We start from the raw sequence: 18,475 nt of genomic DNA on the forward strand, positions 1-18,475 counted from the left end.
GGCATCCGCTGTAAAACATATGCTGAATAAGTTGGCAGTTCATTCCGCTGTAGTGACCCCTGATTAATAAAGGGACTGAGCCAAAAAGAAAATGAATAATTGCAAATTGAAAATATTGCACTGATGTTGAAGGTTTTCATGGAATCAGTCATCAATGCCATTAAAGAACGTTATACTACAGTGTGTTATGGTCGAGTACTGTTCATCATGTTAGAGTAATCTGACACTGCGAATTTGAGGACACCCCTAATCCATCAACACCAGTCCAGCAGCTACCAGAAACTACCTGAACGAGACTGCTGCTGCTCTGTGACGTCACGGCGCACCGCCGCCCTGCAGTGTGTCAGTGATTTTAGGAAAGCGCTGGAGGACGCGACGGCCCACCAACACGCCAATATCACTATCGGAATCCACTAGATATTTACCGACAGAACGGCTGTCAAGAAAACCGCTGAGTCGAGGATCACGCAAAACCGCTCGGATTTGGGCTGCACGCCGAACTCCCTCTATCTCGGTCGGGCGCGCGCATCTGCTGCTGTTCTGTAGCATCGGGCTCGCGCTGGACAGTGCGACGGCTGGATGTCACATCCAAATATACAAACGAGACAAAGTATCTCGCCTTCGAGCCCAGCGCGTATCCATAACATTTAGCGGTCGGAGCAGAGCGTCATTGCCTGGGTGGAGTTGCAGTGCACCGTTCAATTATGCATGAAGAAGCGGTCACGGCTAGCGCGATAGCAGCGCAAGCTAACAACTGTCCCGTATTATGACAGTGATCTGCATGCCTACCGCGTTTGCCAGTCAAGCGCGTTTGACTTTAATGCTAGTGTCGGGCACGTTCTCCAGTGGAAATTAACTTTTGTCAGTCATTTCGTTGTCATGGCAAACGGTTAGCCTGTACGGGCCTAGCTAGCCACTGTGTTAGCTAGCAGAAATCACTTCACCGGATTACAGACGGCATGCAAACCGCAACGGTTTGTTTTCAGTGAGTAACACCGGGGTCCGACGGGCGTCTAATTCAGCATGCGGAGCGAGTAGATGCTGACAAGCAGCTGCAAGTAAATAGCCGGCTGCTAGGTGACTGCCAACTTGACATAACAGGTTTTAATATCTGAAAAAGTGGCAGGCGTGCGCGTTTCACAATGCATTTTCTCAAGACGAGATCGGGTTGTGTCACTGAAGCAAACACTTGGATAATAGAGGCACTGCCTCCAGCTAGCTAGCTCTTTGAGGAGTAACATGCCAGATCTTGAGTCGATTTTATGCTCTAAATAAGCAGCCAGCGTTCGCACTCGTTAGCCTCGGCTCGGAGAGGGGATGCCCTAAACACTTCAAGCATGTCCAGCAAATCTTCAAGCAAAGAGAAGAAGTCCGGCTTCAGCAAGAAGCTGTTCCGCCGGGGCTCGGTGCGCTCCGTGGGCAGTTTTATGAGCAGGGTCCTCAAGACCCTCTCCACACTCTCTCACTTCGGCTCGGAGCTGCACGCGCCCGATGGGGAAAAGGACGACGGTGGATTCACATCCTTCAAGAACGAAGGGAAGGGCTCCGTCGCGTCGGACGAGAGCGACTGCGGGGGCTTTCTGTCCAGGGACAAGATCCCCGGCGTGGCCGGTTTAAAAAACCACGGCAATACGTGTTTCATGAACGCTATTCTGCAGTGCCTGAGCAACACTGAGCTGTTCGCCGAGTATTTGGCGCTGGAGCAGTACCGAGGAGATCAGACGGACGACGAGAAGCCCAAGACCAACGGGGTCGTGGGCAGGAAGGGCGCTCAGGACCGAGGAGAGGTGACCGAGCAGCTGTCCGGGCTGGTCCGAGCCCTCTGGACGTTTGAGTACACACCGCAGCACAGTCGAGACTTCAAAGTAAGTTCACACCTGGGAATATTTTTCACATCTGCTACAGCCAAGCGTAAAAAGGTCCTGCTCAGAGGTGTCCAGTCTTGTTCCTGCATGGAGGGTCACTGACCTGTAGAGTTTAGCAGTAGGCCTAGATGCACACCTGGACCTGCTAATCAGGGTCTTCAGATCTTACTGGAGCCAAAGTCTTAAGCTTTCGCCCCCAAGGAGGAGGACTAATAGACACCTCTGAATTTACTTGCAGGAAAAGGCCTGTCCCACAGTTGAGGTTTTTGCACTTGACCACTTTTGGTTACACAATTTGGTCCAAATCGGTGTAACAATCACAAGTTTCTGTAGGACCTTTGCTTCACCAATCCACTTTTAAACCTAATGGGATACTGTTTCCGGTTCCACGTGTCTACTCTCTCAATAGCTGTTTATACCCACTGTTTAGTCATATCACACATTAATGTCAATCTTTTACTAAATTCTGGTGCACCATGTGGTCTCTGCACTTGCTGCATCCCAGACACTAATGTTTACAAAAGACAAATCACTGTCTGATCATCTGAGATTAGGATTGGATATAAACATTACAATCATGTGCTTTTTAATAGCATTACAGCCCACTGTGAGCAGACATTAGTTCCTCATTTGTTGTTCTCATTTGGCATCTGATAGTAGATGGTAATGTGCTGGCAAAAGAAAAGTAGAGCAAGGTATTTTTTTCTGTTAAAGTTAGTGTTTGATGGCCAAAGTAATTATTTTAGACAGAGGAGAAAATCGATCAGAGAGTGTAAGTAATAGACGGTCAGGCGATGAAAAGATGCGTTTTTAGCTGTTTCTTAAAAATTAATGACTAAAGACCCAGCTTATAATGCATACGATAGAAGTAGGGCTGCATGATATTAAAGAAAAGTGCCAAAGCATACTAAATAAAATAAGTTGATTTGCGATACAATAAATTGTGTTTCATATTATTTCATGAAAAAGAAAGCATCACTGTAACATCTGAAAGTGACCAGCCATGTATAACTGTTGCATACAACAAATTATAGACATCATTGTAAACAAACAAAAATAAATGTCCACACTTTCCCCTTTGATATAGTTTTATCAACCTGAAAATGTCAAGGAAAACAGGAAAACAACACTTGAAATGGATTTGAGTTACTTCTTTACGGTCTTATTGCTTTCTTGACATAGCTTGATTGCTTGTCATATTTCAGCATCCATACTAACATTGTTAGATTTCTGGACATGCATGCATGCATAAATAAATGTCCTCTCTGTTTAGTTTCAGATATGCTGAGAAGTCTTTTAGAGGGTGTGTTAATAGCAGGCACACGAAGATAATTTACTATTGAATCACTGATGTATTAGAAACCATTGGTATATGAATATTGCATTATGTACATTTTGGTAATTTCTATTATTTTGGCACATTCGGCTATCCTCAAAAGAAGTCCGCAAAAGAGCAATAATTTGTATGTGCGGTGACTTAAGGCTGGCTCACACTGTGATTTTATTTATTTATTTATTTATTTATTTATTTATTTATAATCCTGACCGATTGTCGCAGGTCAGACTGCACGATCATGGCTCCCATGTCACACTGTAAGATCTCAGCTGTCATAATGTCAGACTGAACGACAATGAAGACGCACCAAACACGAAAGAAAACGCCCCCGGAGTTTGACGTCATTCACCCGTGACACTTTCACTATCCCGCATTCTGAAAAGATTCCTCGCAGCAAACATAAACAATCTGTAGCATCAATTTTGCACACAGCACAACTCAATAATAAAAACAGGTAGACAAAAACTACCAAAAACGACTCGGTTTTGACATTTCTCCACGGTCATTTGAATTGTCGCATGGGTTGCGTCATCAGATTCTGCGCTCTTATTAATTCTTGGATTGACGCTCATCGCAGCTGCTGTCACACTGCAGAAAAGTGTCTGAAAACTTTTGACACTGCCAGAACTTCATCGGAGGGAAAATCTGATCTCAACGGGCACTAAGTGACTGTCTGTGAACATGCCAAACCAACGATCAAAGATCACAAATTTTAGTCTAAGATTTCGAGAATCTTTTAGGATTTCTAAAATTTGTCTCGGATGACAAAATCCTGGCTGAAATCTCACAGTGTGAGCAGGGCTTTAGTTTGTCTAATCCTTTATACAAAGTAATTTTTGTTATTTAATTGTTTATTTTAATAATTATAAAGTAGGTGGAATATAGAATAGTTCATATCGGAGTGCGAGTGTTTGGTCAAAGCAAAGGGTTTTCCCCAAAAAATTTTGCTGTGGTTTCAATACTGTGATATAAAGGGATATACGTAACATAAATATTAGGGGTGTAACAATATTAAACTGAACTGAAAAAAATGTGGGATGAACCCTGTGGTTTGAACCGCGATACTGCCATAGTGAACAGAGTTTATCTTTCCTGTGGTCAAATACAGTTATTTGTGTAGAAATGCTGTCTTGGTCAGTATTCACATGAACGTGATACGAAAGTTGATTCGTATACGATTTCTTATAGGTACTTTCTGCCATTAATCAGCAGATAGATAGATAGATAGATAGATAGATAGATAGATAGATAGATAGATAGATGCATACATACATGCATTCATACTGTATTTCTAGCTTTGGAGCATTCCAAATGTACTGTATGGTAGCATGAAGTGTTTATTTCTAACTATTCTGCTGTGTGTGGAGATATTTATTTAAGTTTACCAAGATCAGCTGACTGCAATAAACAGAATCACATGAAGCCAGTGAATAAAGTAAATAAAGTTTTGTGTAATTGTTGCTATTATTAAGCCAAAAGTGAATCTAGTGTTCCTGCTACCATAACATGGCTGGTACCACAGCACAAGCCCTGCCTCCTAACCAAATAAACATGAGGAAAACACACTCATATCAGTTTAGATAAATCGTACAACACTTTGCTTTTCATCATATGTAACATCAGTTTGAGATTGGGCCCGCTTAGTGTGTGTTAGACATAGTTCATTCAAAAATGTAGGTTTGCTATTAATTTACTCACTCTCAGGCCATCCAGTATTGGTGACCGTTTTGAGTATTGCATTAAAAAGATATTTAGCTGAAATCGTGGTCTGTGCTGATTTATAAAATGCTTCAGGCACTTGGACAGTCCTAAAAATAACATGCTGGCAAAGAAAAATGAATACCTTTTGTTTTGTATGAAACATTGAAAACTTTCAAAGTCAAAACAGCAGTTTTCTGTGTGAGACCAAACATTATTTACAACACTATAGCACCTAATACACCGCTTTGCCAAACAGTGCCGAGCTCGTTCATGACAATCTGAACAGCTTTGTGTCGAGTAATGACATGTGCAGGCTCATCTGTTGTTTTGCTTTCAAAGTCACACTTGTACTGGAAACTGCTGCCTATATCGATCAAAAAGTTGTAAACAAACAATCTCAGTGCACATTAGATATCAAAGAAATGTTCTAATAAAGAAACAGTCAGTTATCTTGAATAGCCTGAGGGTGAGTAAATCAACTGGAAATTTTCACTTTTAACTTCCTTAAGACGCATTAAGCTTCGCCATCTTTGTATGCAAACTTAGGCCCCGTTTACACTAATAGGTTTTAGTTTTAAAATGCATAACTTTTGCTACAGTTACGCCTTCCATACACACTGCCCTAGAGTTTTTGAGCCCCAAAAACGGAGCTGAAGAGAATCCGAAGGCGCCGTTTTTGTTTTAAAACCGTGGTGCTCTGTGTCAGTGTGGATGGACAAACATGGAGACGTCTGAAAATGGAGGTGTGGCTGCAGACATTCGCTACCTGATTTGGGCTTTTTCTCAATATCAAGTACACAAAGTTCAGTCTTGCATCCTTTCCTTGTAAGTTCAGACTACGCAAGTTTAATATGAAAACGAACTCCCGAGGACTCGTCGCGTAACTCTTCAAAGGGAACAGTGTACTTTATAACCTCATTCACATCACCCTGGCTATGTTGTTGTTATCTGAATAATAAAATGAAAGCATAGGCAATGAAATACCTAGTTTCATTTTGATATTAACAAGTTAGTAAAAATGTTGACGTGTCATGTAGCTACATATTTATATGAACGACATCTACACTGTATGCATATTTATAACAAAACGGAGCCTATAACATTACTACCTCCTTTTATTTTCATTGAAAAATATGGAACATACCCTGTCTCTTTTGATGAATATCAGTTTTAATAATCAATGATAGCCATTATTAAAGTATACCGTACATTAAGTTTATACATTACAGGAAATAAAGGCAAGAAATCAGTCAGATGTGCAGAATCAGTGTACGCGGTTACATAAATTAATATGTTAACTTATCTTTGCACTCAGCCAAAAGGCAGTGTAGTTTGGACGTGAACGGTTTTCATTCTAAAAACCTTTTTAAAACTAAAACGCATGGGTGTAAACGGGGCCTGACATATTTTGTCACGTCACATTTTAGCACATTTTCAAGTGCCCTATCTTGATTTCTCACTGCACTATTTTAGCCATGATTTGGATTTTAGCTACAGTTACGAAGTGTGAATGATCAAAGATGTGATCTGAGAGAATCGTTGACCTGAAATATTTGGCATGCTAAATATCAGAACCTGTCGACAACTCAAAATCAAGCTGTGTGAAAGTGTTCAGCCGGAAAAATGCATTGCCAGTGACCTACAGCCAACAACCTTTTCCGGGTGTAATTACTAAAAGTGCGTGTGCACATCTAACTGTGCACATGCATACCCCAAATAAGCCCTGTTACAATATCTATTGGTTTGTGGTACAATATTGTATAATTTTAGCAACAAACTTTATTGCGATAAACGACATTATTGTCATAGTAAGACCATTTTGACACTATAATAGCATCATAATAGCATCATAATGAAAGTATACTCTTCCAGTGAACACATAATATTTTAATCTTAAGAATATTTAATTTATTGTAATTTTAACAATTTATTTATCAGATATTGGAATCAGAATGTGAAAACTGATATCCTAAACAAATAAATAAAATAAAAAATAATCGTTACCAAAAATGTCCAAGGTAACTTGAAAAAACTATGTGAACTAGAACTAAGTAACGGATCTACTTTGAGTCATTAGGCTCCCTTGCATGAAAAATAGTATAGTAATTTATCGTAAATACAAGGGCTGCACGATTAATCGAAAAAAGATCACGATCTCGATTCAACCCTACACACGATCTTAATTCTGCTTTTTTTTACAATTCAGCCAATTTTATATTTTTTATATAAGGTCAGGAGAGAAACAAGGCAGTCACACAAGTCTTCACAGCAACATTAACACCTTCAAATGGTGTTAAAAGTGTCACATACTGTATTTATGAGGTATAATTCACCAAAAAATTTAATTTCTGTCTAAATGTAACGATGTATTCGCGGCTGCAAAATCACACGTGAGCTGACCGCCAGCTGTTTGTTTACTTCCGAGAACGCGCTCGTGCACTCTAATGACGCCTCATTTAGTGAACACAACCTGCATAGGCTGTGAATAACATGTAATGGAGTTGTAAAAACGTTCAGTTTGTAGCACAGAGCGATCGTTTGAGGGCCGTGCGGGAGGTTTGATTTGCATGTGTGTTTTTTTTTTTTTCTCAGTGACAGCAGCCATGAGCAGCAATGGAAAGTGAAAGTGAAACCTGTGCGCACATCATATAAATGATCATATGGCATTTTAGAATCATGATTACGACAAGCATTTGATATGTTTTTTCTTTCATAGAGAACACAGTGTGAAGTGTTGTGCATGAAAATAAATGTTTACTGTGTCAGTATAACAACCCTAGCCTATATATAAAGTTGAATATAATGCAAGAAGGAATCTGATAATGACAAAATTCTAATTTTACCAGTGAAAATAAATGGTCTAATAATGTTATCGATGGCAGATGACAAACACGTCTCAAACATAATAAATCAACTTTATAATTGTGAACAGTTATATTCTGATGTCATCATTTTACTGTGAATAACCAACCAGGACCTTCATAATGACTATACAAAATTTAGCATTTTAAGCAATAGTAGACCTACACATAGGCCTAATATTATTATTATTGTTGTTTTACCATACGTTTGAGAAGTTACAATAATATTAGCCTACTCGTATTAACCTTTATTTCACATTTTCAGAATCGTGAGAAAGAATCGTGATCTTGATTTTAAGCAAAAAAAAATAAAAAATCATGATTCACATTTTTGCCAGAATCGTGCAGCCCTAGTAAATACTATGGTGTTTTGTTAATCATCCCGACACTGACACCTCCAATAGAGATAGAGAGGCTGCACAATTGTTTTTTTATGTATGGACGATATATATTGCATTACCAAAAATGATTGAGGACATGTTTACGTGTTGCGTGATAAGTCATTATTGTGGCAGGCCCACCGCAGATAGCCCAGCAATGTGCAAACAATGACTTTAAAATTCATGAAGTGTGAAGTCGGCATGAGAAAGAACAGACGAGTTGGTGTTGGGACTTGCCCGTTATTCACTTGTCTGTGTGACACCTCTAGGGATGTGATTTAGCTTGAGTCAGGTGTTTTTGAGGATGAATGTTTAAAAACCCATTTGAACGAGTGGTTTATGAGTCAGAGTATGTAAATCTGGTCAAATGCTTCTTGAGTCTTGAAGTCATGATAAATAAGTTTAAAATTTTGATTCTGTTATTGTAGATGATTCTTACAAACAATGTTATTTTTGATGTTTAGTTGTTTTAAAGTAGGGGTGTGTGATAATAATTGTCTGTGGTTTTAAAATTGTAATTAATTTAAGGATGTGCAATGTTGACATTATTGAGAATATCGCAAAGAACAAACAAAACACACATACTGAATGCCAGCATATGCAACTATGTGTTGAAGTTTGGTTATAAACCGGCATTTACTTAGATTGTGTTTTTTTCACTGCATGGTTCAGTCTACTCAAATGTATTAAGAACGATCCCATAATTCATGCTATGGTGGCAGGAAATGTCTATATGTCATTTCAAAAAGCTAGTCAATAGTCTGCAGAAACACCTTGATTGACATTCTCCCTTTGTCATTGGAAGAGGGAAAGTCCCGGCCATAGTTATGGTCTTTTCCCCATACACAGCCCTGAGTGAGAAGCAGCCATCTGCCATTAGTTTTGCACCATACCTGCCTAAGATAATTGAAGAGTTTAAATGCAAAAACCTAAATGCTGCTTGTTATTTTCTTCTAAAATTAGCATTTTTCTCCGATTCTTGTGTGTAGGCTCAGTAAATTTACTTTTATAGTGACAAATAAGTTACTTTCATTGCCTTTAAAGTTAAATAACTGAACATAAACATATGAGGCTGAAAAAATGCTCATTTTAGGAGAAACATTGAGTTTTTTTGCATCTGAACTCTTATTTGATCTCATTTGAATTGAAAATGAAAGTCACTAAACAGCACAGTTTGGATCAACCTAATAGCTGCAGTTTCAAGGAGTTATAAAACATTTATTTGGGGTATTTTGAGCTGAAACTTAACATACTCTAGGGACAACAGAGACTTATTTTTCATCTTGTGAATAGGGCATAACAGGTCTCCTTTAAGATACTTGTGTTTTAGACCCCAAATTGATTGTTTTTGCTCTATATCTACAAAAAATGTTTCATACACAGCACTGCATTGTGTCTCTTAGTTACATGCCAGTGTTTCGTTCCTAAATGAATCAACCGTTAAAATGTTTTGGTTCAGTCACACTTGCTGCCTCCTACTGGTACTTTTTATTTTCACATTTAAAGTATCTTTTAATTTAAAGGGGCCATATTGACCTTATTCTTCAATGTGGAAGTGCGCTCGTTTTTGCGATTGTTTTAGAACTTCCGATTCAGCTGCCAATGGAAGAAATGACTATGAATAATAAACGGCAGAAAACGGTTGAACTACTTACTCTAAAACAAGTATTTGCATGACAATACAGGAAAAATAGAATAATATAAGAAGAAAATATCAGTTTGCAACATCAAGCAGCAAAACAAGCTGTTTTTAACGTCTAAAAGTGAATGGAAGTGAATGAGACCGGAAGTCTCGTGACAAAATGATTCAAATGGCTGCGCCCACTCGTACGTGGAGAATAAGGTGAATACTGCATTTGTTTAATAAGTTAAATTGTTCTCTGATATCTAAATAGTAGGTGGCTAAGGTAAGTTAACAAAATCCCCAGAAATGGTTTTATATGCTCATTTATTACTCAAAAAAAAAAAAAAAGAAGAAAAAAAAAACTATAATCAGAAGGTCCATAATTGACCATATTTGGATCGTGTCGGGATTACTAGTGAGCTCAGCTCTGACTTGCAGCTATCACAAGCTTTGTTTCCATCCAAAAATGCAAATTAACTTTTTGTGCAAAACTGGATTAACACATAAATGATGTGCGAATAAAGCAGTGTTTACATCAAACGAGTCAAAGCGAACAAAATCGTCACTTTCTGATTAACTTGCGCCAAATATCAACAGTAAAAACGGAATTCACTGCAGTAGGAGAAGCTGCATCAATCTTTTCTTCATTTAATAAATGATTTGCACCTCAGAAGGTAATCCTGACATGCAGTGAACGCGCGGTGGCGTTTGAAGGTGTGAGATGCGGAACACATATGCTTTTGATTCTGTCATTAATAATATAATAACACTAATACTCAGATAGTTACGACATTTTAGAATAAACAAAACAACATTTCAGATGGTTTACAATGTGCTCAGCTTGCTGATTTATCCATTCGCACACATTTTTATCACAAAATCACACTTTTTTTTAATGCACATACTATATTTTGTTCAGTAAAAGAGTTTCCATCGTAGTTTATGCACCTCTTTTCTTATCGAATAAAAAGTTTATCCTACTCAGTTATGTGCATATGTTTTTTTATGTGCATTTTCAAAATGTATGCGCATCTTGCCGTTTCCATCAAGCATTTTTTTATGCGCATATCCAAAATGCGCATAAAAATAGGTGGATGGAAACGTAGTTACAGACACACACAAACACACAGCATATGTATGCTGAACACAGACAAATATAAACCCATCAGAGTAATGTTAACCAAATTGGCTCATGAGATCTGTTTTGGATAAAGGCTAAATTATAATTAAACTTCACAAAAGAGACTGAAAGAGATGTGTCGTATTGTTAAGCTATAATATCAAAGAAAACAGGAATTAATATCAGGAAATGATATCAACCTCTGCATGAACAGATGACATTCGAGCTGAGTGATTGGACAGATTCAGCAGTCAAATCAGTATAATTCATGATAATCTGTAAATATTGCATTTGGCATCCTGACACGAGTTTGAGCTGGTCATTGCTCAGTGACGCATAGTAAACAATCTGAGCCTCTCATTTTCAAAATAAAATTCCCACATACATTTCAAGTAAAAAATAAGCTTTAAAATAACTAAAGGAGGAATATGATCATTGTTGTCTTACTAGGAAATGTTCTGGCTTATTAAACGCAGCCTGAGGTGTGCATATTACGATCTCAGAGCTGCAAATGAGTCTGTGTTCTCTTAATGACGCAGCTGCTCGTCAGATCCAGATAAACAGCCTAAGTATATGCAAATAATGAGGGCATGGCAGTGAGTCGCGTAACAGTCTGCTTTGTGTTCTGATTTTCCTGTTGTATACCAGGGTTTTACACTCATAGAATTTACATGAGAACGAGGAAACAATGCTGTCTAAACCTCACAGTATGGCGATTTCCATATACTGATCTCTTATTATTCGCCTAGATATACCCAGATTGTCTGTCCCTGCCGTGTCCAGGATATTTTAAAATACTTTAAAATACCAGAACAATAACACAGCCAGTAAAATATCATCTACTTATCGTTATGGAAAAAATCCCAGAACATTTCATGATATTTATTTATTTTTTGACTATATCGCACACCTAGGTAGATTAGTTTTTAGTTTTTTTTTTTCCTTCCTGACGTTGCAACTGTAAAGCAAGCCGTGGCTACTTGCATTTGAATGAAAAGGCTTACTTTCCGAAAATTTGGAGAATCTGATTTTTCTTCATGTCAGTTGCTTTACTTGATTAATTGAACTGAGTGTTATACATGTACAATAAATCATCTAGAGTGAAAATTTTAAGCTTTAAACTTGTCATTATATAAGCAATGATTAAAATGATAGCATTTAAAACTAGGGATTGTTGAATAAATGTCAAACTTTGTAAATCTGCAATAAGTTGCGCTTGTTAGCCAATCAGAACACTTATATGTGACTCTCACAAACAGTGATTTCTTTACAGTGTCGATTGGTAGTTAACTAGTCAACTTTAAATCTAAATGGTTTCTCCTATTCCACTGCACTTCTGTAAGGACCCAAGATAGATATATACCATTGAACTAAATAAACACTGCAGTGCTTTTTTAATTCTGGAAAACATTTGAAAGCTTTTATTATTTTTGGATTGTTGTGTAATGATGCTATAGTGACACTGAAATTATACGAACCTCCTTTAATTTACTTAAGTGGTCCCTTGGCAGCCAAGACATAAAACACTGGCGTTATTTCAGAAGATTCACTGTTATCAAATGCAGAATTGGTTTGGTTCAGTGTCAAATTTTGGCTACCTTTTAAACCTGACGTATGAAATGATGGACAGAAATATCTAGATATTTTTCAGTTTTAGTTTTCATAGGTCTGAAAAAAAGGTGTGCGTTTTGGAGGATTTGGTTAATATATGGTTATTTTTTAATGATTTTGAGCTTGTACTGAAAATCTGTGACTTTTTTTTCTATACTATAGTATAATCATTTATATAGTATAGTATGTAGACTGTATACTGTAGACCAGTGTTTCCCAACCCTGTTCCTGGAGGCACATCAACAGTACACATTTTCAACCTCTCCCTAATCAAACACACCTGAATCAACTCAGCAGAACATTAGAAAAGACCCCAAAACCTGACACGAATGGGTCAGATAAGGGAGACATACTAAATATGTACTGTTATGTGTGCCTCCAGGAACAGGGTTGGGAAACACTGCTGTAGACTATTTACGTAAAATGCATATAAATGTTGTTCTTCACTTGACTTCTAATATTATCTTAGTAAATGCTTAGTTTAATGGATTTGTAGTGTTAACTTTTAGCAAAACAATCCAAAAAAGAAACATTTAAGAAACATTTAAAATTAAAAGACCGAAAGTTTTTTCAACTTCTATATAATTTTAGATATTTTGCTGGTAACACTTTATAGTAAAGTTGTATTAGTTAATATTAGTTAAAGTTTTTACTAACATGAACAATACATTTGTTACAGTGTTTATTCATTTTTGTTTTTGTTAGTTTAATGGAAAGTTGTTCATTTTAACTCAGTGCGTTACCTAATGGTAAGCATGAATTAGAATTTTGAATAATGAATTAGTAAATGATGAACTCTGATTATTAAATGTTGCACAAGTGTTGTCTATTATTCGTTCATGTTATTAAATTCATTGATGCCATTGATTAACGAAACCTTATTGTAAAGTGTGACCAAGTTGTTTTAACCTAGTCAGTGTTCATCTTGAAATTGTAATAACTGCCTAAAATTATTTAGTTTTGTTTGACAAGTTAAACTTTTTTGAAATTCAGCCAGAAATAGGAAGAAAATCTAATTTATTTTTTAAGTCAAGACATGATGAGGTTGTTTATACAAGATGCCGCATTGGACACACGAGACTCACACATGAACATTTACTCAAAGGAGAAGAACCCCCAAAATGTCTATATTGCAACAGAAACCAAACTGTTAAACATTCTTGTGAAGTGCCCCATTTTTAATGTTATCAGACAACAATTTTTATCTGGACAGACTTTAAATGAAATATTTTTAAATGTGAATCTGTCTAAAATTGTAACATTTTTATCAAAAGGAAACCTTAAAAAACTGTTTTAGATTTTTATCTTATATATTATTATTATTATTGTTATTTATGGATTTTACCTCGTGTATTATTTATTGCTGTTGATTACTTTTAATTGTTAGAATATTTTTATAATTATAGAAAATTGGTATTTATAAAACGTGGTAAATTTGATCTATTTTTTTTTTGCCATGACATAGCCATAGAAGCTGAAATGGCAATAAAATTAAAACTCTCTCTCTCTCTCAGTTTGACAAGTTTATGTGTCAACCATTAAAAAGTATGGTTAATAAAGTTTTTGGATTCAATTGTGCATTTACTTTTGTCAATTGTTACTTTATTTACTTTTACCAATTGTGGATTTACATATCTGCTTTTACCGCTGTAGAAGTATTCATTTGTCCTTCAATACTTGTCTAATACTCCTGTTTTTTGGTAGAATGCTGTTTCCAGGAGTGCCATGCAGTATCGTGGAAATGCACAACACGATGCCCAGGAGTTTCTTCTCTGGTTACTGGACCGTGTCCATGAAGACCTTAACCATCTCGTACACCCCAACATCAGAGGCTCTGTAAAGGTATGTCTCTTACCGTAACTTATTTAAAATCTCATTTCTTGGTTGTCATACTTTTACCTCATAAAGGGTCGTAATGGATAGTTCATAAGAAAATCACAAGTTGTTCCAATCTTGTCGGATCTTTCTTCAGTCGAACACAAAATAAGATATTTGAGCTCTTCCCCTAACAGTGATGAAATATTTTGTCAATTAGTAGACAATTGACAAGTTTTTACATTAATTAGTTTTTTTAGATATATTACAGTAATGGAAACCCTAATTCATGTCCTAAATGAGTTACAGAACTTCTGAAAAATGCAATTTTCTCAGTTTTTTTCCAAATTGTGGCATTTTTTGATGAAGCCTATATCTTCATTCAAGTGGTGATAAAATATGAATACATGAACATAATATAAAATGCTAATATTAAAGCAGAGGTTTGGTTCTTTATTTATATATTATGCTATCATTTCTGATGTATAAAATGGTCCTATATTCCTCCTGCAGAAAATATTCAAATGGCCATAAAAATAGGGGAAATCATTATAAATGATGGAGCTGGCTGGCAACCAAGCAGTTGACTGTAGCCATTGACTTTCATAGGAAGAATAATATTTGGGAAAGAAATAGCCACTGTAAACTGTTTATGTACCATTTTTCAACAGAAGAAAAACATTGCAAAAGATTAATTTTCACAACCGACCAAATTTCCATATCGTTGCATCCGATATTTATTAGCTTTAGTAAATCTATTTTTGTTTATTCAGGCCAATAATAATGATTTATAAGGAATAGATTACCCAAAAGCTAAAAGTACTGTCATCATATACACTTTCACTTGTTCCAAACCTTTAGTAAATGTATCTATTTTTGTTTTATCAGGCCAATAATAATGACATTAAAGCGATAGATCACACAAAACTAAAATATTGTCATCATATACTCCTTCACTTGTTCCAAACCTTTTGGATTTTCTTTCTTCTGTTAAACATACAAGAAGATATTTCCAAGTAAGATGAAATCCTGTTACTATTGACTTCCATAGTATTTGTTTTTCTTATTATGGATGTCAGGTTTGAAACCAGTTAAGGGTGATTAAATGGTGAGGGGATTTTCATTTTGGGGTGAAAATAAGCATTTATCAGCTGACCAATACGTCCGCTGATCTATTTTGGGTGATCTATCACTTTAAGGTCATCTGAATTAGGAGACGTTAACCACTCTAGCTGTTTACAAAGGCTGCACAGAAGGGGTTTTGTATTGGCAGGCCCATAAAAGTTTGAGATTTCAATCGTTTAAATGGCAGAACAGGAGACGAGCCAAACGTGGCTGGATTTATAGAGCTATTCTGCCCTGGAATGGCAGCTCAGAGTTTCACATCAGACATCAGTCTGACAAAGAGCGAAGGAGTTTAGGGGACTTAAATTCTGCCCTTTATCACATCCATTGGACGGTAAGTCACATCCTATCAGCCGTTTGGAGGGAGGGCTCATTAGGTTTCTTTTTACAGCCCGTGGTGACCTGGTCAGGGTCGGCCACTTGCATCCTCACATGAGGTCATTCAGCTTGTCCGATTGATTTAGATGAATGTTGTGGTTTCCTGGAGTTTGAGCCAAGAGGCTGACAGTTTCCTGGCTTACTGACTGACTCACTCACTGGCTGACTGCACTGCTCTGGAGAGACAGATGTTAAGCTCAAATCCAAAACTTATAGAAGAGTCTCTGAAAATATTCATCATTTACACCGTCTTGCCAATATATGCATGGTTTGTTTATAGAGGCAGGCTTTACCTTATTCTGCAGCATAAACAAATGCATCTTTACTTTGGCCTGTGCACTCTGTGTGATTTGGATAATGGAAAAATGCTGAATTTCAAAGGATTGTATTTGTGTCTACTTTAGCAGTTCTGTTTAGTCAACACCATTAGACTTGATTTCAGCCTTAATTATTTATTCTGATAATATTCATTTCCTTTTGGAACACAACAGTTGGAACAAATGTTTGTAACATTTTAAATGTCTCCTGCCATTTTTAATAGGATTAATAGATCCTAGTTTACTAAAACTAAACTTACAGTGCATTTCCACTGGTGCATTGGGAGCTTGCGTTTTCACAGGGTTTCCATGGGGTCTTAAAGTGTTGTTTTTTTTTATTTTAAGCCCTAAAAAGTCTTAAATGTACTGTAATGTTTCGTGTAGGTCCTAAATCTTTATTAACAGGTCTTAATTTTCCTTTTTCATGTATAGCTACCCCAACTGGCCTTTAACACTCATACAATCACCATCAAACACCAACTTTTTATTTAAAAATAGCATTTAATTACTTTCCTTGCAATGGCATTTGCTTAAAAGTTCTCCATTTATTTACTGCTGAAGATACTGACCTGACCTATATTTTTTATTATTAAATTATTATTATTGTAGACTGCAGTAATTGACAGCTATGTTTTGTTCTAGTCTTGGTAAGGGTTATTGAGTATTACTGAGTTATTGATAATAATTATTATTGTATTATTAAATGTATTAAATTTTAATCATTTTTTTTGATGGGCAAGTTAAAATCTTTTCTTACTGCAATATTCAACAAAAAAAGTTTTAGCATTTAGCCGTGTATAAGTCTAAAATTTCATTCTCAATGGTCTTAAAAATGTCTTAAAGTCCTAAATTTAACTTGGTAAAACTTGCAGAAACCCTGTTTCAGTTTATTCATATGAAAGTCGGGTGTAAACGTCCACGCAGTGCATTATGGGATTGAAGTGGCATAGTAAAAGCATTGAGAGCAGCTGACGTAAAAACAAGCTCCAGAGCATTGGCATCATAGCGTTGCCAGCAGCAGTGAGTGCAATTTTGATGCTGTAGTGGAAGCAAACCGTTTCTTTTTCTTTTTTCTTTTTAATCGCAAACCCTTGATCAAAAAATCCTCTTTTTTTTTAAAAAAATGTGTCAGGTAAAAAAGAAGTGTTTATTCTGCGTTATTTGGTGAATTTAATTCAGCACAGGACTTTTGATAATCACATTTTTCAATAGTTTATACAAAATATTAAATATAGCTCGGTATGAGCTTTATCTACCTGTACGTGAAAAAAAAAAAAAGCGAAGTTATTATTATTGAGATATTTATTAGAAAGTTTTAGGAATATTAAAATCTATCATGTATCCTCAGTAGTTTACTATGCAGTTACTGTTAATAGTATATTACAGTGTTTCCTCTAGGATTTTTCCAGCTGTGGCGGCAGGCGTTTTACACAGATCTTCCAACTACCTATGGCGTTATTTCAATAACAAATGTCATGACACAGTATTACAAGTCGAGATCGCATGTATGTAATACGAGCACGCGAATCTCTTTGCTTGAGCGCCGATTTCCCCTGTTCATGCACAAAACTTCTTGCACGCCCCCTCAAATATGCTCAAGCAAAAATTGTCTTGTGCGCTCTCAAATAAACGGGCCTGAAGTGCGATTTATTGCATTTATGTAACGAATATGTCTTTAACATTAAATAGATTTGCTAGGAATATTTATAAATGTCTCCAATAGACCTACAGGGCGGCATTAATGTGAAGTAAAGTGAAACGGCTATGAACTCCATAGACCTTTATCTATAAAATATAATTATGAAAAGTGTGTTCGTCATAACTGAAATCTATGTCGTGTTTGCTTGCCTCATGCGTCACGCACCTGTCAGTCAGTCAGCATGTCACCTTAAAGGTTTAAACAAATAGAGCACAGCACTAATACGATTACAGAAAAGTTTGCGCTTTTATAATTCACTTACCTTTTAATACATTTCGGTGCGATTATAATCTGTTATAAAAAATAAAAAAAACGACGACTGAATGTTTTGAATGAGAAGCTGTAAAGTAGCCGTGGTTGAAATGAATTTTGGTTTGGTGGAAACCATGTTGTAATATTGGTACAGACCACCCGTAGTAGACGTACTCTTTTCCTCTCCATATGGACTGAACCTCTTCTTCTTAACACCCCATGCTTCTTGGAAAACATTGTGCAATTCTGAGTGTACTCCACACAGGTGAGTGGTAGCTACTAATTGCGTACTAAGCCTGTGACTAATGTATATAACTGTCTGTAAACCATAGACTGTAAAAGATGTGGACGTAGTATCCGTGATGTTACCCAAAGGTTTCTGAAGAACACA

General features: G+C 36.6%; 1 protein-coding gene across 2 annotated transcripts in view; it reads left to right on the forward strand.

Annotated features, from left to right (window-relative positions):
* The first annotated feature begins 343 nt into the window (after positions 1–343).
* Positions 344–18,475, forward strand: part of usp31 (ubiquitin specific peptidase 31) — a 47,260-nt gene continuing 29,128 nt past the window's right edge. For both annotated transcript variants that reach the window (XM_056454235.1, XM_056454236.1), the window contains exons 1-2: positions 344–1,865; positions 14,203–14,340. In XM_056454235.1, coding sequence (XP_056310210.1) covers positions 1,338–1,865; positions 14,203–14,340 — 666 coding nt within the window. In that variant the 5' untranslated portion in view covers positions 344–1,337. The remainder of the gene's footprint in view (positions 1,866–14,202; positions 14,341–18,475) is intronic.

This window comes from Danio aesculapii, chromosome 3 (genome assembly GCF_903798145.1).
Source record: "Danio aesculapii chromosome 3, fDanAes4.1, whole genome shotgun sequence".
Taxonomy (NCBI): Eukaryota; Metazoa; Chordata; class Actinopteri; order Cypriniformes; family Danionidae; genus Danio; species Danio aesculapii.